Source organism: Rattus rattus, chromosome 2, assembly GCF_011064425.1.
Source record: "Rattus rattus isolate New Zealand chromosome 2, Rrattus_CSIRO_v1, whole genome shotgun sequence".
Taxonomy (NCBI): Eukaryota; Metazoa; Chordata; class Mammalia; order Rodentia; family Muridae; genus Rattus; species Rattus rattus.
Window position 1 is genome coordinate 41,842,654 of NC_046155.1, and position 22,500 is coordinate 41,865,153.

At 53.1% G+C, this 22,500-nt stretch overlaps 2 protein-coding genes across 4 annotated transcripts in view; both read right to left on the bottom strand.

Annotated features, from left to right (window-relative positions):
* Pyroxd2 (pyridine nucleotide-disulphide oxidoreductase domain 2) overlaps positions 1–6,850 on the bottom strand; it is a 27,476-nt gene extending 20,626 nt beyond the window's left edge. For all 3 annotated transcript variants that reach the window (XR_004386820.1, XR_004386819.1, XM_032891999.1), the window contains exons 1-4: positions 6,467–6,850; positions 3,385–3,404; positions 1,274–1,367; positions 1,127–1,200 (exon numbers count right to left, since the gene is read on the bottom strand). Coding sequence is in view for 1 of the 3 variants with exons in the window: in XM_032891999.1 (XP_032747890.1) it covers positions 1,127–1,200; positions 1,274–1,367; positions 3,385–3,404; positions 6,467–6,593 (315 nt within the window). In the remaining 2 variants the exon portion in view is untranslated. The remainder of the gene's footprint in view (positions 1–1,126; positions 1,201–1,273; positions 1,368–3,384; positions 3,405–6,466) is intronic.
* Positions 6,851–9,003: 2,153 nt separating this feature from the next.
* Positions 9,004–22,500, bottom strand: part of Hps1 (HPS1 biogenesis of lysosomal organelles complex 3 subunit 1) — a 23,076-nt gene continuing 9,579 nt past the window's right edge. The window contains exons 5-18 of the mRNA XM_032892011.1: positions 21,522–21,682; positions 21,122–21,239; positions 20,612–20,710; positions 20,384–20,453; positions 18,256–18,305; positions 16,478–16,645; positions 16,210–16,389; positions 15,166–15,227; positions 14,718–14,852; positions 14,569–14,634; positions 13,569–13,713; positions 11,555–11,668; positions 10,096–10,178; positions 9,004–9,620 (exon numbers count right to left, since the gene is read on the bottom strand). Of these exons, the coding sequence (XP_032747902.1) occupies positions 9,458–9,620; positions 10,096–10,178; positions 11,555–11,668; positions 13,569–13,713; positions 14,569–14,634; positions 14,718–14,852; positions 15,166–15,227; positions 16,210–16,389; positions 16,478–16,645; positions 18,256–18,305; positions 20,384–20,453; positions 20,612–20,710; positions 21,122–21,239; positions 21,522–21,682 (1,614 nt within the window). The 3' untranslated portion in view covers positions 9,004–9,457. The remainder of the gene's footprint in view (positions 9,621–10,095; positions 10,179–11,554; positions 11,669–13,568; positions 13,714–14,568; positions 14,635–14,717; positions 14,853–15,165; positions 15,228–16,209; positions 16,390–16,477; positions 16,646–18,255; positions 18,306–20,383; positions 20,454–20,611; positions 20,711–21,121; positions 21,240–21,521; positions 21,683–22,500) is intronic.

The following is a 22,500-nucleotide window of genomic DNA, read 5'->3' on the forward strand; positions in this document are numbered from 1 at the left end:
GTACCCGCCAAAGCTCTCGGACCCTCACAATGGGCCTGTTGAAGCTAAGGGGTAAGCGAAGGCCGGAAATACAATTATTCCTTCCTGGCCCAATGTCAACAGAATTAAGGGTAAATTAGGGTAATAAATGCTGTTCCTTCCTGGTCACAAAAGGGTAAGGTAAACTGAGACCATACTTATTCCTCCTCCCTGTTTGAGGTACAACCTGAGGTCCAGGCCACCAAAAGCAACTAACTCTTAGCTAAATGTCTCATTCCAAAACACTAAGGTTCAATATTCCCTGGGCTCAGCCTCGAAAGGTGGAGAATGCAAGGCCCGTGTTACCCTGGGGAAGGAGCAATCTTACACTGCTCCAACAAAAACCCAGGGTGAGGCCACGGGTACCCGGTACCCATCCCCCGCCCCGGTGTGCCAACGTTGTGGCTTACTCTTTTGCTTTGCACACTATTAAAAATATAATGGCCCATCCCTCACGAGCGCTTTCTCCTGGTATCTTGACATCACGTTCACGGCCCTCTCCCTCCAAAACACACCGCCTCTGAGTTTCTTTCTGTGTCTGTTTTTAAATTCTTTTATCTCGGAGACCAAGAATGTGCCAAGGGGACTCTGCCCACAGCGGCACAGTTTCCTGCTCATGCTATCAAGAATGGTGGACGTCGAAGTTTAAGGAGGGCAGCTTTGTAAACTTGGGTGCCCAAGGCTGCATGTGGGTGCTTTATAAAGACCAGATAAGATACCCGGAGGCAAAGGGAGCTGGAGAGGAGTTGGAAGCCCCTGCCCAAGGCATCAGCCGGATGCTGCCATGCAGACTGAAAGTCTGATGGTAAAAAAACAAACAAACAGACAGACAGACAGACAAAAAACAACTCCCCCAAACCCTCATTTTTTTCAAGAGGCCTATTTCTTATTTGAGATTTGCTGATCTTAAAGCACAGAGTGGCTCAGACAAAATCAAGCTATGGCATGCAGGGCGACACGTGTGGATTAGAGACTGGAAGGGAAGAAAGACCTCAGGCAGCAAGCTGCTTGGGGCATGGGATATGATGCTTCCCTCCCAGGCCAGGAAGAAGGGAGCACCACCCACCCCCACCCCCACCAATCACCAGGCCAAGACGGGCCCATCTACCTTCAGCTCCAGGTCTGTGTAAATCCGGGGCCTCAGTAAGCTGAGGAGATAGGACGCTCGGGAGAACTTGAATCCTGGAACCAAATCAGAAGAACCAGTCACTCCCTGATCACCCCAGCCTCTCCCCACGCCCTGCTCAGGACTCACCAGGAATGATCTCCTCAGTGACAGCTGCACCCCCAATCACGTGGCGCCTCTCGAAGACCGCGGTGTTCACCCCTAGTCTCTGGAGGTACGCTGCCTGGGGGGGGCACAGGGTCCTTTCTTGAGCCCCTGGGGTTGACCAAGGAGCCTCACTGCAGGGCCTGCACCAAACCCTTGGCCATGATGTCTACGTGTCCTCTCAGACCTGGTGTGCCTACGTCCATCCCTCCACTTCCCAGATGAAGATGACTTTCCTTCCTTGAGGGGAGGCCTTAGGGACACAATTGCATCATGTCTACTCTGCCCTGGGTGTCCCTCTCCTTCCTCCCAGTCTGAGGTAAGCCCAGTTCTTTCACTGGGGCACATCAGAGGCAGCATGGTGGGGCTGCGGACGCCAGGCCAGGACCTCCAGGTTCTGGTTCTCACCCTCATCTCATTCCTGCTGACCCACACGCTCCAGTTCCCTCACACGTGGGGTAGGCTAATGATTACAGTTCCCACCTCCACAGCTCACGGGGCTGGTGAGGGCGACCTTAGCTCAGTGGTTCTCAACCTTCCTCATGCTGCGTCTTTTAATACAGCTCCTCACGTTGTGGTGACCTCCAACCATAAAATTACTTCATGGCTACTTCATAACTGTAATTCTGCTACTGTTATGAATCGTTATGTAAATATCTGATACGCACCATATCTGATATGCGACCCCCAAAAGGGTCATCACCCACAAGTTGAGCTGCTCTCTAGTGAGTACTTAAAACAGGCTTTATTGAGTATGCCTTGACACCTGTGGCCATAGCAGAACTTTATTTGAGAGAAATGATGGATGCAGGATTTCTCTTTTCTCTGGTACTTTCTCTGGTATATGTGTGTGTATGCTAGTCTAGACCTGCAGCCCTGCAGAGAGAGAGAGAGAGAGAGAGAGAGAGAGAGAGAGAGAGAGAGAGAGAGAGAGAGAGAGAGAGAGAGGAAGGAGGGAGAGAGAGAGAGAGGGAGAGAGAGAGGGAGGGAGGGAGGGAGAGGAGAGAGAGAGAGAGAGAGAGAGAGAGGGAGAGAGAGAGGGAAGGAGGGACGGAGGGAGAGAGAGAGAGAATGTGTATGTGTTAGCGTAGGCCCTACAGCCCTGTGGGGGAGGGGGGAGAGGAAGGGAGGGAGAGAGAGAATGTGTATACATATGCGCACGCACATGTGTGTGGACATGCACACACGTGTGTCTTTGTACCGCTGATATCCATATGGCAATACAGATGGTGACATTCCTAAGTCACCTTTTTCGAAGTTCACTTGGTAACCACCGTGTGGGTGTAGCTAGCCCACCATGCTAGGAACAGTTGTTGTGCTTGCCCCTACTTTACAGATGGGAAACTAAGGTTCAGTGAGGGATAACAGCTTACCTCAGGCTTCCAGAGCTCTGAGCAGAGGAGCTGGGAACCTAGTCTCCAGATAGATCGCATTGAGAACAAAAGAGTGAACCCGTTAAGCTGGCCTGGCACGCAGAGGGAAGCCACGCGTCTCACTGAAGAGACAAAAACTACTTCACAGGCCAACATCTGCGAAGCTGGTTGCTCTGAGACTATGGGAATGAGGAAGCACTGAGTAGGTCCACTGCTCAGCGGTGTCTGAGCCCAAAGGGCATCTCTATCCACCACCAGAATACAGAGCACTCCCCCTCTACTCCACACAGGCTCTGAGATTCCTCGGCTGTCTTCGTTTGCTGATAGTATCTGATCTTGAGCAAAGCCCTACAGTTTAGACTGTATATTAGGCTCTTTCCTTCCAACACTTTCTTTCTTGGGGAGCACAAACTGCCTTGGTGTGAGAGACCCTCCCCACTCCAAGCTCCAACTTGTTCCTCCGTGCCAGTGAGTGACATTTCATAAGCCTCAGACCCTCCCATAGGCCGTGGGGACCACATGGCTTGGGGAAGGACAAGGAGGCAGTCCATGATGTCCCCTCTAGCTGGCCCTGGATCAACACTAGATGCACGGACAGATGGACAGACTGCCCTTTCCTTTGTTGCTGTGGCCTCTGTCCTGCTTGCTTTTTCAAGTCCTCCCTTTTGCTGCTGGAAGCCACTCGCTCAGGGGACACTGAAGTAGGACCAAAGAGGTACTCACTGCCACCAGCCCATTGTGTCCTGCAAGGAGACAAGAGACACGAGTGTTACCAAATACATTTAAGCGTTCAGTCCCCCTTTCTCTCCCCAGGCCCCAGATATCTTCTCCTCGGTCCCACATTTAGATTCAGCATCTCAGGGGGCATCAGGGAGCCCACTCCGGTTCTGTTGGCCTTGGCTTCGAAGAAGCTCTGTTCCTTGCTTCAAGGTCAGAGAAAAGTTACTGGACTTCTAGTATGGAAGTGTCATGGTCTGGATTTGCATGACTGGGAAGGCTTCAAAGGTATGTGTGGGCAGGGGCTAAGTGCCATTCATGGGGACAGCTGCTGCCACACATAGCTTGTTTGACCCAAGGTGCATGGAACCAGGCACAGTAGTGTCTCTGTCAGTCCCCAGGGCTCCAACAAGGAGATATGAATAATTCAGAATTTTTAAAAATGAAGCGAGTAACTCATAGTGCATCAAGGTGTGCATCAGTAACAAAGCAGGCTACACCCTGCAGGTCTCGGGTGTTGTGCTGGAACCTGATCTCTTACAATTTCCCAGTGTTCTTTTTGTGCAAGCAGCATCAGGGCTATACCAAGCATGCAGGCCTCAGGCTGTGCCCTGCTCACGGAGACAGGCCAGCAGTTGGAGAATCATTCACAGGCAGAGAATAGGCCATGCGGGTGTCAGCCAGCTTTGGGGCCCCCGGTCATTTTTCTCGATGGTGACAGGTACCACTCTTACCTTTCAGATGTCAGTAGATGCGTGTGATCCCTCAGCACCCACCTGGACCCAGCCTGGGCTCAAATCAAATGCTCAACTCTTATCTGACAAATGTCCACCAGCAGGGGAGCAGCCATGACCCCTGTGATGAATTTCTCCATGGCTGAGTTGCTTTTGTTTTAAATTTCCCACACGGAGGCACCCAGAGTTTTAAAGGTCACTGAGCCAACTTCTCGGCCATTAGTGGAGTCTCGGAAACTGGATTTTTCAAGCCCTTTGCTCACTATTCACAAAATAAATGTACTTTACACCATGACCTAGCATATGCCTGACTAACATTTTCACGGGACCAAGGCTCCATGCCCTAGCAGTAACCCATGCTGTGGTAAGTTTCTGTGATGACCTATGTCATACAGTGGTTCTCACCCTTCCTAGTGCTGCGACCGTACACCTCCTCACGTTGTGGGGACCAGCCATAAAATTATGTTTGCTGCTACGAATCATAATGTAAATGTCTGATATGCAGGATAGCTGATATGTGACCCCTGTGAGAGGGGTCATTTGACCCTTAAAGGAGTCAAGACCCACAGGTTTGGGAAACGCTGTGGTTTTTATTTTTAAAATGTTATAAATTTTTCATAAGAAAGTTAAAAGAGAAAAATGCTTGTTAGGCCTGCCATTGGTGTGAACCAGCAATTGGAGAAACCATTCTCTGAGTATATACATAAATTCAAGGCAGGCCGCCTGGGCTTTACCTGGCCTGACCCACAGAGAGGCATGTGGGTCTGACAGCCAGTGGCTGCCTTGAAGTTCTTTTTTTTTTTTTTTTTTTTGGTTCCTTTTTCGGAGCTGGGGACCGAACAGGGCCTTATGCCTTCCTAGGCAAGCGCTCTACCACTGAGCTAAATCCCCAACCCCCTGCCTTGAAGTTCTTAACATATAGGGCAGAGAGAGAGAGAGAGAGAGAGAGAGAGAGAGAGAGAGAGAGAGAGAGAGAAAAGAGAGAGTAATATGCATGTAATATATATCCTTCATATACAATGTGGAACCTTGGGGTGTTGAGGGAGGAGACTTAGCAGTGTCCAGAGAAGCACTCAGCCTGCTGCAAGGCCGTAACAAACATGGCGGCCATCTGGCTTTTCATTGGTGGCTCACCAATCTTGGAAAACTAGCAAAGGTTCCTTGGCAACTGGTCTCAGTTCAGCCATGAATGACAAAGAGACTTCAAGTGACAAAGAACAAAACCCCCAAAGTCCAGTCCCCAAGTCCTCACTGACTTTCCTGTGTCCCCTTTTGCTTCAGGACCTGCTAACCCCCAGGCCTGAGGGGATGCCCACTCAGAAAGGCACAGCCCTTGAATGGAGCTTGCTGACCTTGGGCCCTGCTGCTGTCCTTTCACTCCCTGTGTGGAGTGTTGGGTAGATGTGTTTTCAATGGAAGGAAACTTGGCATCTAAATCGAGAGCTCTGTATATTTGATTTGTAAAAACTGCGTGAGACATATCTTTATTTTAGGATCGATAATAAAAGCAAGTCTGTGTGTAATAAACATTCGTGTGTGCACAAATCGGAGAGGGCGGCTCTCAGTAGACACAAGAAGAGGCCAAACCAGGCTGGCATTTACTTAAAGCTGTGTGAGGTGTCTTACAGAAAGGGCCCAGCTGGAAATAAATGCCTCCAGGCCCCAAAAGTGTGAACCGGAAGGCCCTGGTGTGGAGTGCAGCCAGGCCCTAGGCTATGCCTTAGTCTATTACCCAGCACACGTCAGTGCTGAGAGCCTGAGAGTCGGCAAGAGGTTGCAGGACCACCGCTATAGCAGGTATCTATGTCTGAGGGAAGCCATGGGAGATGGCACCCTTTGTGGGTGCGCATTAGGGTGTCTGGGAACCCCCAACCACCTTTTCCCTTTATGAAACAACTCTGGCTTCCTCTTCTAATGGATGATCTCAGAAGTGAGATGGGTACCAGAACTCAGAGTGGGATCTCATTTGTCTAAGGTCCCGAGGTCTTTCTTCCTCACTCTTAAGTACCATAATGCTACCTGCATATGGTCCCGGAAGGAGTCGCTCATTTTGCAGGAGATACAGGGAAACTCCTACGTTTACTTAGTCACTCCTTGTCATTCTAGACAGAAAGGTTTAAACTCAGAAGACAAGAGCCGTTCTAGACCACACAGGACCCCAGGGCGGAATCAGAACCAAGGGATCCTGACTCCCAGACCAGGGAGGACTCCCATCACAGACCCCGCTCACTGGGACTCCCGGCCAGGTTGTGCCCCACAGCAGAGGCAGCAGGGAGGCTCCCTGGGGGTCCCTCAAAGGCCCAGTGGGCAGGACGCTGCCTTCCCTCCCTGAGCTCTGGCTTCCTTAGCTTTACCTGCTCCTATCACCACCGCATCGTACTCGGGCTTCAGGCGCCCGTTGGCTCCCGACTGAACTCGTTTCCAAGCAGGACAGGGAGTGGAGTGCAAGGCCCTGCTGAGACCTCGGCCGCTGGCAGCCATTTCTGCCCCCAGCAATTTGCTTGCAGTCGGCTTTCCAGAGGCCCAGGCAGGGGGAGGGGCTAGGAGTTACAGTCCAGTGTCAGCCTTGGCCTTGGGCCACGATTTCCCAGGGTCTGAGCTCCTGTGGCTCTGAGTTTGCGCAAGCTAGTCTTGGGAAGGGGGCGTGTAGGCTAAGAATTGGCAGTCTGTGTCGCCTCCAGGACTCAAGCGAGTACGGACCAAAAGGAGAACAATTAACTAAGTTCTACCCGGCCCAGTGGTGGGGGCTAGAAGGGGAGGAAGGGAGGAGCCAAAGCGGAGGTCCCGCCTTCCTCTTGCCTTCTTTTTCAGGAAGGGCAGAAGCCTGGGGCGGGGCCGAGATCCTACCCAGTGAAAGGGCACAGTCAAGTCAGACTTTACTCCTGCTTGGTGGGTAGAGTCCGGGACACTGCTCCCGGGCACTGTTGCAGGAACCTCCACAGCCATCTTTAAGTACAACCACACCAGTGCCTTTGGACAACAGAAAAGGTCACCTATGTCCCCAAGAGCTGTTCTCTCTTGCACACTCCACTGAGGCTAATCTTGCTGGGAGGAAAGGTCTGAACAGTTTTGTTTTGGTACCTTTCCAATTTTCCAAAGGCTCTCAAGGATTTGGGCTCACACCTGTAAATTACCTCAGCTAGTGTGCTTCCACACTACCCTGTGCCCTGTCTTGAACAGAGGACCTGTCCACTTCTCAGGAGTCACTCCTCTGCAGAGAAGGGTACCGAAAATGGAGTGCTGCAATCTGAACTGGGCAGCCTAGTGTGGCAGTTTGGACAAGAGGAAGACAGGGGGAGAAGCGGTTCCTAGATCATAAAACTGGTGAGCCTCCAAGATGGCTGGTTTCCTCCTTAACCTCCTGACCTGGGACCAAAACCTGACAAGGTTTTTCTCTAGTTGTGCTGTTTTATAAAACGTGGTATGTTGCAGTGGAGGGGGAGAGGTGCTTTTAGCAAGCCCATGCTGAGGCATTTCTGTGAGGTAGGTATCAGTTCTTACAAGCCTGGCCCTTGTTCCTCACTAGGTAACTGCTGGGCAGAGCCTACAGGAATTGCTAACAAGTGGGCTTGCCTGCCTAGGGACCAGACCACAGGTTCAAGGCCAGTCCAGATCTTGCTTACCCCAAAGTTGTGGTTCTCTCACCCTCCCTGTCCTACTTTTGTTCAAACCCAAACCATAAATTGGCGGAGGAAGAACCCCTCAAACACTCTTAAAAGTCCCAGCCCTTTGGTTTCTGGGGACCCCCTTTGCTGTGCAGAGAGTCTTTTCTCTGTGTGTACCTTGCTGGGGTGTACTTCGTCACCCCCAATAAAAGCCTCTCTCCAACGGTTCTGTCTGCTGCTGTGTTCAGGGAATTTATTTCTCTGGCTCTCAAGATTCCCCCCTCCCTTTCAAGTCTTTACCTGTCAGAGAAAATGAACGGATCAAGAGCCCTAGACGGTAGGTAATAGGAACCTGGGTCAGAGATGGCGAAAACCCAGCGGGCACGCCAAAGATGGCCGTGTAAGAGGGCCTCTGAGAACCCCTTGACCCTCAGCGTGGGCTTCACTCCACACTCCAGGAGGGCTTACGCTGTCCACGATCACTCCTGAAACCCAAGTGCGAAGCCTCTACCCACACTCCCATGCAGTCCATTAGAAGTGGATTTAATAGAGAACTGCGTCTGCATTCAGTAAGTAGACGCCTGCTTTGTCTCTGTTCACTCGGCAGGTAGAATAATGAGTTAAACGGCATTTGAATAGTTGGTATAAGACAGAGATTACTCAAAGCTGAGGGGGTTTGAGGGCTCTAAGCAAATGCTACAAGTTTATTTAAGGGACTCGAGCACCTGCAGATTTCGGTATCCCTAGAATACACTCCACAGATACCCAGGGATGATAGCATAGAAAAGCCAGGGGTATGGGCTAAACTGGATACCTCGTGCCACGTGGCCTCTAAGACTTAAAAGAAACCGTTTCTATTTTAAAAGCAGGTATCCGAGGGGCTGGGGAGATAGTTCAGCTGGTCAAGTGCTTGCCACAGTCATGAAAACATTAAAAAGTCATGAGTGGTGGCTATCCTGAACTTGTAACCCCAGTGCTAGGAGTCAGGGAGGGAGGGAGGGAGGTCGCTGGAGCTTCTGGTCAGCCAGCCTAGCTTAGCTTTAGACCAAGTTAAAGACCATCTCAAAAACACAAGGCGGACGGTATCTGGAGAACTGTAATAGCTCACCTCTGGTCTCAAGCACACATGTGAAACACCCCTCCCCCCCAATAAAGTGGGCATCCTAAACAGTGTGGGTGGTAGACATATATATCATATATGATATATATTTCAACCTTTCCAAATTATGGTATTAAGGAGGCAGATGATTCTCAGTGCCACAGGGAAGACCAAGAACGGGCTTGGATAATGACAAGAACCAACATTTATTGAGCACCTGAGCATGTCCAGCAATCCTCCTGACCACCCTGAGGTAGGTGTTGTCAGTCCAAATGTGAGGAAACAGCACTGGCCCAGTTGCAAGGGGGCAGGAGCCAAGCTGGAAAGTAGACCAGCCAGAGGGAGCACCTTGCAGTCAGGGTAGGAAAACAGCTACCCTGTGCAGCACGGCAGGAGGGCGGTGACCTCACACAGCCTGAGTACTAAGACTTCCTTCCGCTCTCCTGGGCACCCAGAGGGGCAGTTTTCCAGAGCAGCTGCTGCCATCTCTGACCACACGGTTCTGGGGGCCAACAGAAACGTGGCACCCCTCCCTTCAGAGAAGGCTTGCTCATTAGCCTGTGTGGAGGAGTCCACAGTGGGGTATGGGAGAAGGGACCGGAAGAAGCCTAGCTGTGGAGAATGTCTGCAAGCAAGACGGCCTAGGGCAGGGTCACCCGGGAGGCCTCCCCCAGGCGCCTGGCGAGCTGGTTGGCCTGCTGCACCAGCAGGTCAGTGGGGATGACGGACAGGTGCAGTGTCAGCAGCTCATAGCACCTGACCGGCTCCGAGGGGCGGCTCTTGCTGTAGTAACGCAGGAGCTTCCTGCAGGAGACAGGGCAGGACTCAGACAAGGCCACAGGGATTCCCGGCCACAGAAGCCTCAAAATGCCCACCCCATGGTTCTCCCAGAATGGCCCAGGCTGTGACACTGCCATTGCCCCTAAGCTCTAGCGCACCACCAGGACACAGTCCCTTTCTTGGGGCTCTCTATCTTCGAACAGCGTGCCAGCTAACAGAGGTGTGTGTGTGTGTGTGTGTGTGTGTGTGTGTGTGTGTGTGTGTGTGTCCCCTACTGAAGTTGTCCCCTGAAGCCAACACTATGCCAGCAGCAGGAGAGCAGAGACTTGAGTGTGCTTCTGGGCGTTTCCTCTCTTCACGTGGGATTCCCCCACCCCCACCAGGTTTCTATCACATCAAGGTAAGTTGCTCTCTCTTGGAAAGGCTAGTGCTCGTGGAAACTCGAGGCCTTGTCACCAACACCTGGGGCTTATGTGGCTCCAGGGCCAGTCATTGTCACCTGTAGTAGTCACCTCCCAGCACGCCAATGGGGACTGAGTCATCGGAGAGGACAGGCACCTCGATCATCTGCAGTTTGTATCCCTGTGGGAGGGGGAAGGCCATCTTAGAACGGGAGGGAGAGAGCAGTGTGGAGGGGTGGGGGTGGGCTTGAGGGGTGAGGGTGGGAGCCCTTGCAGGGCCCAGCTTTTTGCCTCGCTTCCTTGTCTGGGGGTAGAGATAGCTACCACCGCCTTTGGAGTGTGGTCCAATGATCAGCACTGACTATACTTTGTAGCATTTGCTACATAGCAAAGGGTGGAGCTGTGTGAGGAGCTAACAAAGGTCCAGGAAGTGTGTGTGTGTGTGTGTGTGTGTGTGTCTGTCTGTCTGTCTGTCTGTCTGTCTATCAACAGACTGGAAGTCTCTGCTTTGGAAGAAATGGGAATTATTGGTGCAGGGTAAGGTAGGGGAGAGGAGAACCAGTTAAACATGTACTGTGCCACGCACGCTGATGGTGCCCGCAGATCCTCCCCCTGGAGGCTCAGGTGGCACCATGAGGCCTGCCCCATAGGGAGACGGCTCAGCAGTGTTCAGGGACCCGTGTGTGACTTGAGTGACACAGTCAGTGGTCAAAAATTGGCCTCCCACAGCTGGGCTGCACTCCATTGCCCCACAGGGCCACTCTAGTCATCAAATTCTTGTCCTTAGAAGCTCTAGCATTCTGGGGGTGTAGGAAGACTGGGAGCTTGAGGATCAGGACATCAGACCTCAGTTTCTAGTATTGTTGTTTGGGTTTTGTGGACTCAGCCATGGTGTTTATTTCTAAGACATCAGTGTGTCCCCATCTGTGAAATGGGTCAGCAGACTCCATCGCACTATAGTAAGATAGAATTATTACACCCTCAGCAGGCAGAGAGAACAGAGCAAGAGCCAGGGAGCATAGAGGGACAGGAGGACAAGAGACTCTGAGGGAGGGAGGAGTGATTCTTAGACAGTGAGTGAGTGGGAAGAGTTATGGAGATGAGGAGAAGAAAGGGGGCAGGGAAGGGAGAGACAGTGGCTTCCAATGGCCTTGTGGTACAGTGGCAGGGTGAGGTCTACAATACCACACAGGACAGGGAGGGGCCTGAGCCCAGCTGGAGGCAAGCCTCAGTCAGGCTGGTCAACTGCTTTGAACCTGGGTCCTCCCAGACAGTGGGGGGTTATGGTGTAGCATTCTTGTTTATAAGTGACAGTACTGGCACCGTATGGCTAGAGACAGCGGATAAATGGCTTCTCCTCAGAATAGGGAGTTGCCTCCCGTTGGCTCACATCTACCTGGCCTGTCCTACACCGCAGTCATGTGCTTACCTGTGGCTCCACCCGGGGACAAGAGGAGATGAGACAGACAGATTGAACAGCACAGAAGAAAGGTATCCAAGGATTTAAGCAGTGGACAGCTCTCAGGACCGTCCTGCCCAGAGACTGGGCACACCCACCATGTCGTTCTCGAACCACAGGAAGTAGGAGCAGCGGAAGTCCCCTTCCTGGAACAGCAGTGTGGTGCAGCCCTTCTGCAGGTACCTGCGTGCCAGTCGGATCAGAGCCCAGACCTGGGGAGGGGAGACTGCTTAGTACCACTTTCAGGCCGTGACCTCCCTCCGTACGGAATGCACAGCACAGAACTGTGGAGGCCCTGGGAGTCCAGGACTTCCCAGAGGCAGGATGCTGTCGGAGCAGTAGGAAGAGCCCTTACAGGATGGAAGCTGAGATAGGGCCCCCTCCAGTTGCCATGGGGATAAAATACAAGTGGCAGTGCTTCACGTAGCTTCACTACACACAACCCACGGATGAGTAAACTGCTCACTGGGACCAGAAAACAGCCAAGAAGACTGAATAAACCCAACTGCCCAGGCCGGCAGGGCTGGGAGGAAATGGTTCGGGCTCTGTGCTGGAGGCCGTGGAAAGCATCAAAACGTGCAGTGAGCCCTGAGCTGTGACATTCCCTGCTTAGGGGTCAGGCCCAAACATAGGCTCAGTATTTGGTGACTGGGAACAGTGGCCATGAGGGACATTCCTGTCCCGGGAATGCTCTGCCAAAAGCAGGTGTTGGCCCCTATGCTGCCTAAGAGCAGCCCGAGGGGAGGTCTTCTCTACTAGGCTTGCCTACTTTGTGCCAGCGCTGAGAAATGACACACTTTGTCAGAGGCCTCAGTGGAAGGGATGCGGTCTTGACTTTGCACTTGACAGGATATACTACCTAATTAAATCTGCGACAGACATGGGAGTCAGCTACACGCTCCAGGAATACAGCCTGACCACATGAATAGACAGTTTCAGTAACAGTCCTCCCATCTGACCAGGGACGGGGACCTAGGTGTATGCACAGGTGTGTCCTCAAATCATCTGTAACAGTGACAGTCTGGAGGCAATTTCAACGCTCACTCAGTGGGGAGCTTTTGTGAATTCCGCTACACCTGGTCATGGCGTTGCTACAAGTGAGGCATGTAAAGAGTTAACAGCGGGACGAGAGGCACCTGGTGCACACACCATGACGTGAGAATGTGTCACACAGCCCTGTGCATGCAGGGCAGGCAGTACCGGGAGGAAGGCAATGAAGAGTAATAGGCTAAGAGTCACCACTGCCCCACATCAGGATGCCGAGGTGACCGTGGTAGGTGGGGAAGCTGGCCATGCTGTGTATAGCACGCTTGGGCCTTGCTATGCCCCAGTTCTGTGAGTTCATCTGTGTTTAGTGACCTGAACCCTTTACACTGACGCTGTGTGGGGATATTTGAACTACAATGTAACGGAAATGTAACTAGGCCATGTCAAGGCCGCACAGCCGACAAGAACCTGGCGGGTTTTCCAGGACTGGCGTCCTACCATCTAGCTCATCTATTATGATACACTTTACATAGACAAAATAAAAATGTAGCATTTTAGAAATGGCAGCGTCTTTCCTTCAAAAACCTCCAGTCTGTCCTGAAGAAGGGTCGTTAAAGCGGAAGAACAGAGAGATGCTTCCTGAGTGGAAACCGCGCTACCCTCGGCTGGGGTGTGGGAGTAGCTCAGGGGCAGAGCGCTTGTCTCGGTACACGAGTCCTTGGGCTCTACACCTAGTATGACAAGAATTAAAGAAATCAAATTCTGGTGCCCAAACTGCTAGACCCTGAGGTTCTTTCCAGTGCGGCCAACTCAGCAGATCCTTTCTGCGCACTGGGCTCCGACCTAGGGCCAGCACTCTGGGGACGCCAGGCACACTGGGGGCTGCCAGTCTGCACTGAGCCCCACTGGCTCTAGAGAATAGGCCACTGTGCCTAAGGAGCTTGTAGCCCGTTAACTAAGCACACACACACGATGCCAGACAATCATGGCGGGGTTACAGTGGAAGTGATTAGCGCCCCAGAGACAAAAATGGCCTGTTTCTCCTGGGTCGTGGTGGGGGTCAGGCTTCAGTGTGCCCCACCCTGACAAGCAGCAAAGAACGCCCAGGCCCACCAGAACAGTTACCTTGGCTTTGACGAAGGCAGCCAGGGGCCCCTTGCCCAACTCAGAAGACATTTTTTCACTGGGGCTGAGAGAAGGAGCCACCATCTGCCCTGTTGTACGGTCCACATAGATGAAGTGGACCAGGCCTGGGAAATCCTCCAGGTAGGTGAAGGCCCGAGTTAAGGGGTTTAAAAGTCAGAGATGGAGGGGAGAGTGGGGTGTGCCTCTGCCCTGGTCGTGGGGTTCTGGCTGTGCAGAGGTGAGACTTGGAAGACCAGGCCGTTCTTCTCCACGAGCTTCTGCCTCTGCTCAGCTCGAGGAGCCTCATCTTCCCTCAGCTCCTCACCCTCTTAAGATCCTTGCTACCTCATGTTTAATGTAGGTGGGGCTGCACTCTGTGGGAAGGAAGCTGTGTTCACAGCTGCTCATTGGAGGAGTGAATTTAAACGTACACCTCGAGGCTGCTGTATGAACAGAGCCACTCAGCAGATGGAGGAGCTTGGCCGACTGCCCACCCTCGTCCTGGTCTGGCTTTTCTTTACCTGAGCATTTGAAAGCATCATATATGAGAGGGGAACAGAGCCCCATGGAACGGCAGTGGCTTATGGGGAAGAGGTCTTGTGGCTTCCTGTTCCTCTGCCTGCTTAGGACCGAAGTCCCACCAGACCAAGTCCAGAAACATGGGAGATTTTAAATGAGAAAAGCTGTGATAATATATGTCTGTGGTGGGCCTTCTCAGTGCCCTTCCTTGTCACTATGCTGTGACCATCCATGGAGGAGGACATGGGTGCTCTCACAGCAAGCATCCTGGACCCCTGGGAAAGGACTATCGTTGACGGATGGGAATCATGGGCATAAAGGTCCTAGAAGACTGCTAAGGTGACTCTGGGATTCTGGAATGCAGCGTGGGCTGTTCCTATAGATGGCTCCGTGGGACACCATGGCGGGACAAACATGTCTAGCCTCCCCGGGGCCTGCTGCCCTGGACACTCCAGGCTTTCCTGAGCCAGGCAGAGGATATGACACTATGGTGACATTTCTCCAGCTCTTCACCAACAGGAAGTCCTTCCAGTCCTGAAGTCGCTCCCTAGGGAGGGAGGAAAACTGGAAGCTGGGCCGCTGTGCACGAGCCCTGCCCACCTCGTGCTCCCACAGCCGCCCCTTTCTTACTTCATGAGTTTCTGGGCTTGGCCCTGCAGGTGCTGGGGCAGGTGTGGGCCTCCCCTGCTGGGTGCAGTGGCCAGGAAGTTTAGCCGGTAGATGGCACACAACTGTCGCTTCAGCTTTCCACAGATCTGAAGCAGCCTGGGCAAAGACACACAGAGCCATGGCCGCATACCCCCGCCACACAGGGAGACAGACATCTGCCTGGCTTTTCCTGGAGGTGCTCTTTGCCACACAGCATCTCCTTGAACCGCATCGTTCTGCTGATAAGTGGTGGCTTCCTTGGGTGGCCCTGACTTAGTGCTGCATCTGGGTGCAGCCCAGGCCTACGTGCCTGGTGCTAGGTCCATGTCCCCTCCAACCTCCTGTAGTAGCTTCTCTCCCCTGTGCCTTGGGACACTCTGCAGCAACTCTCTCTGAACAGTTCCCCTTCATGCTGAGTATGGCTACTCACTCCCAGGACGATCCTGGTTCGCTTCTAGAGAAGGCTTTGCTTTTGAACTCCAGCCAGGCGTTCTGTAAAGAAGAAGGGAAACAGGTCTGTTCCGGGCTGTGCTCTGCAGGGAGCTCCAGGGGAGACTCCATCCTGCGTCCTGACGTTCCAGACACACCTGCCTCCAGCACTTAGCAGGACGAGATGTACACAGCAATTTCTGTGGGCTAGGTGAAGGTCATGTGGCCTCGAAGGGCACAGACGTGTACCCTAATGCCACCAGAGGAGCCAGCTGAGTCCCTCAAGGGGCACAAGCTGCAGTCTGAAGAGAAGTGGCTGCTGCAGGTGGCCTGTGGATGCGTTGGGGTAGCCTCGAGGGAGTCCTGGGTGGCTCTCCCTAGAGTGAGAGCCAGCATTCTAACAGGTATGCCACCATGAGGCCCAGGACACTGCCATTGGCTGACAAGTCAGGGCTCTGGTTACTTGCTCTGCCTCCCCTACTCATTCTGCCCCTTTCAGGCTAACACACACTCTAGCCCCGAAGAATACCAGCTCCTGAAACGGACTCAGACTCAGGCAGACTCAGGCAGGCTCAGGCAGGCTCAGGCAGGCTACAGCAGAGGTCCAGGGATAGATCAGCGAACCCTTCTGCTCTAGAACCCCCTCCCCGAGGTGGACTGTGATTGGTGCCTGTGATGGTCTCCCATAGTGCTCAGTGCTTGGTCTCAGTCTCCACCCAGCCCTACTCTCCACGAGCCCAGCAGAGAGAGTGCCCTGGGACACACAGGTTCCGGCTTATGGGTGGGCTTCTCTTGGCTATGTCATGGCCGTCTAAGCAGGCCTACTTCCTGTCTAAAGCACTGGGATTACAAATTGAGTACTGCCAAATTCCTATAAAAAGGTTCAAAAAAATGTCAAGTACAACAATTTGGTTATTATCCTTTCATGAGGACAACTAGGGCCACAGACTGAGGGACACACGGACAAGAACCAGAGCGTGCCCTTCATCTACCGGGGATGACCTGGGCCCACTGCCAGCTCCGCCTCTCAGCCGCGGTGTCCTACCTGAATCTCCTGCCCAACTCGATTCTTGATAAACTTGTCCATCTTCTGGCGCAAGTCTCCAACAAAGGGCTGGGACCGCAGGGCACTTCCGGCCTCCTGACCTTCCTTCAGCTTTTTCTCCAGAAGCGAGAAGCCATCTAGCAGTTGGTACAGGATCAAGGCCAGTGGGGTGCTGGGACTCTGCCAGGAAGAGTGGGTGCCAATGGGGCACCTGATGAGAGGCTATGCAGGCCCCGGAAGCTGCTAGGGTGGGCTAGTGGCTTGGTACCTTGGTCAGCAGCACCATGTTGATGCCCGGCCACAGGGGCAGGCAGTACATGGTGTGGGGCACCAAGGGACAGTAGTTTTCCTTTATGTTGGCATCCAGGAAGATCCTTCTGGGCCTGGGAAGTTCTGGGGAGTGTGGCGCCAGCCCGTTGAGGGTGTCCTCAGCCATCTGTGGGGGAGGAAGATGTCAGTCTGGTGGGGAGTGGAGGAAGACAGGTTCAGGCTCATCCACATCTTGGAGCCACGCACCTTGGCTTCCATCCCCTGCCCAACCTATAGCTCCCATAAAACCCAGTCCTGAGGCCTCTGTGCTGCTGAAGCTGCCCTTGCTAGGGCCGTGCTTGAGACAGGAGATGAGCTTGCTTAGAGAGCCACGCACCCATGAGTAGCCTCCATTCTCTGCTGTCTGTCTCAGTTTCTGCTGGGCTGTCCTGTCTAAGCAGGACGGGATACCGAGATGGGCAGCAGGAGGGGGTACGGGAACTGGGTGGTGGTGGGGGTCAAGGAGCATCCAAAGAGAAACAGAGTCAGGTCAGGAAAGCTCTCACTTGAGGTAGAGGAACTTTAACATGCTTGGCATTTCAGTCACCCTCAGAACATCCCAGAGGCTCTCTATGCTGGGCAAACAGGCAATGAACAGGACTCCAGCCTGGGGTGGGGGTTAAAGGGCTCTGCATGTATAAGAAATCTTTTAGTGGGAAAAAATGAGAGAATTAATTAAGTCACTTGAGATACCACAGAAATTTCTCTGTAAGGAGTCACTCTAGTTATACACAATGAAGAGTGGAGAGCCATTTGCTTATTGTTCTGGGGCTTCCTGAGTAAATATAACACGGGCATGGCTGGACTCTAGAAACCCCCTCACAGAATGCTGCTGTAATGTTGAAGGGGTCTAGGTAGACAGGAGAATGCTTCGGTAAAAAGGGCAGCGAAGCCCAGTGGGCTCTAAGTATAAAAAAGAAAAATGCATATGGTATGCACACATGTTCATGCAAAGTGTGTGAGTGTGCATGTGTGTGTGTGCCTGTGTGTGTGTGCCTGTGTGGGTGTGCCTGTGTGTGTGTGCCTGTGTGGGTGTGCCTGTGTGTGTGTGCCTGTGTGTGTGTGCTTGTGTGGGTGTGCATGTGTGGGTGTGCCTGTGTGGTGTGCATGTGTGTGTGCATGTGGTGTGAATGTGCCTGTGTGGTGTGCATGTGTGTGTGCATGTGGTGTGCATGTGTGTGTGGTGTGCCTGTGGGTGTGCCTGTGTGGTGTGCCTGTGTGGTGTGTGTGGTGTGCATGTGTGAATATGCCTGTGTGAGTGTGCATGTGTTAGTGTGCATGTGAGTGTGCGTGTGTTAGTGTGCGTGTGTGAGTGTGAATGTGCATGTGTGAGTGTGAATGTGCATGTGTGAGTGTACATCTGTGTATATGAATGTGTGTGTGTGTGTGTGTGTGTGTACAAAATAATAAACCAGGAGGAAGCACCTAGAACATATTCTATTTTCAGGGGGCGGGTCTTAGTCCCTTCCTCATTTGACTTTTGTTATTTCTCATGTCTAAATTTAAGAGATATATTTAAACTTTAATTTTAATATTAAAACTTAAGTTGGATGCTTATTTCCAAGAACCTGGGGGGAGGGTCACCTTCACTGCTCTCCCCAGCTCCACTTCCATGTTGAGCTGCCCTAGAGCTAAGGAGGCTGTGGTGCTGCTGTGGCTGCTGGAGCTACCCAGGAGGGAACTCTGGCCTCAGCATCCATGGCAGAGCAGGGTGAGGAGGACCCACAGGAGGCTCACCTGAAGGACGTCGCTGGGCGGGGTGCCACCATCCAGCCATACGAGGCTACCTGATAGACGAGTGAGAACAGAACTGAGGAAATACGCCATGTCCCACCCCGGCCCCTGCAGCTCAGGGGCTCCGGCTCACTGAACGCTCCAGCCATTAGCCCCGAGCACTGAGCACGTCAGGGGTTCCTGTGGCCACAGTGCCTGAAAGCCATTCCCTCAGAGCTGCCCAGTTTCAGCTGAGCTCCGAGTTTCCAGGGTTAAAGCAGCTGGGACAGAGGCTTCCTTCTGGGAACTGAGCCCCAACAGGCCTCTGGCTACAGGGTGGGACACGTTTCTCAGACCCCCCCCTTGTGCCCCAGCCCCCTCCTTGCTTCTTCCCTCAGTTCCTCCCGCTGCATAGGGAGTCAGCGTTTCCCCATTCAGTTCTTCAGACATCAAGCTCCCTGGGCACCTACTGTGTGCAGGGAACTGAGCTTGATCTCCCTCCTATCCAGCTCACCAGCCTATGGGAGCCGCTGTGTGCTTGAAATATTGCATGTTTGTAATATTATCCTTTCTTGCACTTCACCGCAAATAGCCCTCATTTATAAGCAGTCTCCCCCTCACTGGGTGGCTAGATTTGTAAGCTTCGGAGCTGTGCAGAATGCCCCGCCTAGTGCAGACTCAAGTTTACAAATGGCTTGCACTGCAGTCATTCATTTATAAATCAGGTGTCTGAGACCTAGGAACGCACTTGTTCCACTTGTAAGCTGGGAGTTCCCTACATGCCAGAGCATTAGGCACAGCTCAGAGGACCTAGCCGCCCAAGGCGGGAGGGTGGTGACGGACAGGGAAGGAATTGTAAGGCGGTGTGTAATGGAGGCCAAGGGCACGCAAAGCCCGCAGTTATGCCTTGGGGCACGGGGTATTCAGAAAAGCCAAAGGAGGCTATGAACCCTCCTCCTGGAAAAAAGTCCAAACGTAAAAATCAGTCTGTAATCTCTGGGTCTCCCAGGTACTCCAAAGCCCAGTCCAGACCTACCTAAGGTTCCTAAGAATATCTAACTCAGTGTGCTCGACTTGAGCCATGTGTGAAAGTCATTTGGGGTCCTTTGTAGGGAAAGCTATTCTGCAGTCCCACCACAGCTCAGCTTAATCACGTCACAATCTCTGAATGCTCTCGGCTTTGGTGGTTTGAGAAGCTCCTCGGGGGGAGAGTCCAGCTGCAGGTGGGGTTCAGTGCACACCACAGGTCCCCCTGGCCCCGGGTCTGAGGACCGACTCGGCTATGCTGAGTGCACCCAGGGCTCAGAGCCGCTGGTCTAGGGAAGCCTCACAGAAACTCCTTTAAATAGAGTTCCTAATGTGTCCCTTCTGCAAGCCAGTCCCCCGTCAGGTGGGTGAGCACAGACTCCCTCCTCTTATCCCAAGATCTCCGTTCCTTCCTGTTGCTGATGACAGGCTGGATTTGGCTTATGTCCCCCTCTGAGCAATGCTGTGTATTCAAATGCAATTTGAACATTAGTAATGTTAATAGTGAGTTTTTACTACTTACCCCCAGATCTTGGAAAAACAGGTAAGGTTTAAAAAAACTGAAAACCTCTGTAACTGAATATTCTCACTCTAAAATGGGCTTGAAGTCAAGTGGACTACTGCTTAGGGCCAGCTGCTTAAGTGTTAATTGCAATGACTAGAGGCAGAGAGGACACGTATATGCAATTGTGTAAGAGCAGACAGAGCTTTGGGGCGATACCATTTGCATGGTGCTTTCTTTTTTTAAGGATTTATTTTTGCCTTACGTGCATTAGTGTCTTTGCCTGCATGCGTGTCTGTGTGAGGGTGTCAGGTCCCCCAGAGCTGGCACTACAGACAGCTGTGGGCCGCCACGTGGGTGCCGGGAATTAAACCCGGGTCCTCTGGAAGAACAGCCAGAGCTCCTAGCTGCTGAGCCATCTCTCCAGCACCTCAGCAGTGTTTGAATTCAAGCTGAGGCTGACAGGGAGGGCCGCCGATTTATAGCAGTCTAAGTGACGCGTGCTCAGTCCCTCAAGGAACAGGACACAGTGACCCCCAAAACATACCCTCTAGGCTGCAGACTGGCTTCTGCCCCATGATGCCACCCACCCACCCACCCACCCACCCACTCCACAGGCTTCACCTGAACTCTGCTCGCCCGGGGAAGGAGCAGGGGTGAAGTACTCCTCAGGGAGGGAGATGCTGTCTGTGTCCTGGAAGAGAAGGCATCCCATTAGATGAGGGCCACAGGCCAGGCAGCCTCCCCCAACAGGTTCAGCCAAGTCTGCTCTCCTAGGGAAAGTTGGAAAGGTCTGGCCTGGCCTGAGGCAAGACGGGGCTGCCATCTTTCCTCCCAGCACCCGGCACATACTGTCTCCTTGGAACTCCTGGTGGGAACTGAGGAGCTCTGGCTCCTCGGCTGCTGGACTGGGATGTTCTGGCTGCTCATGGGTCTCCTATGGGGGAAAGGCTGTGAGAAAGCCAGGGAGAAGCAGTCAGTGAGGCTGAACCGGCTGCTCCCACAGCCTCATCTCCCAGTTCTTCACGGAGGCCCTCTTCTCTAGCCCTTCTTGCTGTCCAGGGCGCTCCAATCCTAAAGTCTGACGTGCTGGTATCTGAACCTGTATAGCCTGGAGCCGCTGGTGACATGGTGGTGTGGCAAGGGTGACAGTATGCTAGGCTCCGCGAGGCTCTGTGTGATCTGCATGAGTGACACCACTATGTCCCCAGTATCCCCACCACACGGACGAGGAACTCCCGGCTCTGAGACGGCACACACACAGCTAAGTGGAAAATCCAAGGTTCAAACCAGCGCCAACTCTCCGGATCTGTACAACCCTCCAGACCACCCACCCTCCCCATTCTCATTGTGCTGTGAGACCTGAGGGCCGTCATTGCCATCCTCCTCCTCCTCGGTGGTGCCTTGGGAGGGCTGGAGGTCCTGAACCAGAAGGATGAGGGCCAGGAGATCTGCAGGGCGCAGGGCACTCGCACCATGGCTGCAGACACAGGGCAGGGCGGTCTGTGAGCATGCAACGTAAATCCTGCTGGAGAACTACACGGTCTAAAGAAGATTAGCCTACCAGTTTTAAAAATCAAAATCGTATATAAAACAGAAGTTATCATTAGGAGGGCTCCAGGGGCCGGCGACAGATTCCCCACTGTTGGTTAGAACCAACTTTAGAGGAGGAAAAAGGCTAAGGGTTGGGATCAGAGCCTGGGACGGCTTCACTGACAGGGGTCTGGAAGGGTTTTGGTTCAGGCCAGGCCCTCGGGTTTACCTGGAGTAGAAAGCCAGCAGCTTACAGTGCACAAGCAGGAAGGCATGCAGGACCTCCTCACCGCCCCGCTCAGGGCTGGAGTTGACCGCTTGAACCACGTGCCGCTCCAGGGTCTCGATGCTCAGTTCGCAGAGCTGGGCGTGAATGAGCCGCTCCACAGCCTAGCCAGGGATTGGAGGGGGAAAGGTCATCGCAGGTCATCCTTGCCGGAGGGTACTCTCCCTCGACCCACAGGGAACTGGCACTGGGTGCTAGGTAAGCTGGAGAGGCCAAGCCTGTGGGGGTCCAGGCTCCAACAGTACACAGGAAACACGGAAAGCTCAACTGTAACGCGCCAAGCAGGAACGCATGATACTGAACTGGAGAGGAACAGCTGAGACTACTGGAATAGAGTTCAAAGAAATGTCCCTGAGGGGATGACCTTTAAACTGATATCTGAGGGACCAGAAGGCCTGCCAGACAGAGCGGGGGAAGCAAAAGGCAGCGAGTACAAGCACGAGATGCACAGACAGCCTGGAGAACTGTCCAAGTCAAGTGGAAGGCAAGTGCTATGAACAATGAAGCCATTTCTCAGATGGCAAGACGACTCAGTAGATAAATGTGCCCACTGTCACACCTTCATCAGGCCTCTGGGAGCCACACGCTGGAACTGACTCCTACTAACTGACCTCTGATCTCCACCGTCACTCGATGGCACCTGGGCATCTGCGGCCCCCGCTCCCAGTAACGAATGTAAGAGAGGGGAAAATTTTTACAAAATATTACCGACCTAATATAGCTTAGTCTAAAGGTGTCGTTCATCAGATCTGTTGTCGTCATCAGAGCTTGGCCACACTACACGTGTGCTCAGCAGAGCTGAGTCTGGGCACCGGTATCTCAGGTGTTCAGAAGCTACACGCTCGCTACGTGGAACGAGGCACAGGATTCCTGAGGCTATGGGTGGCCCGAGTCACCACTGCATAGTGAGGCCAGCTAGGAA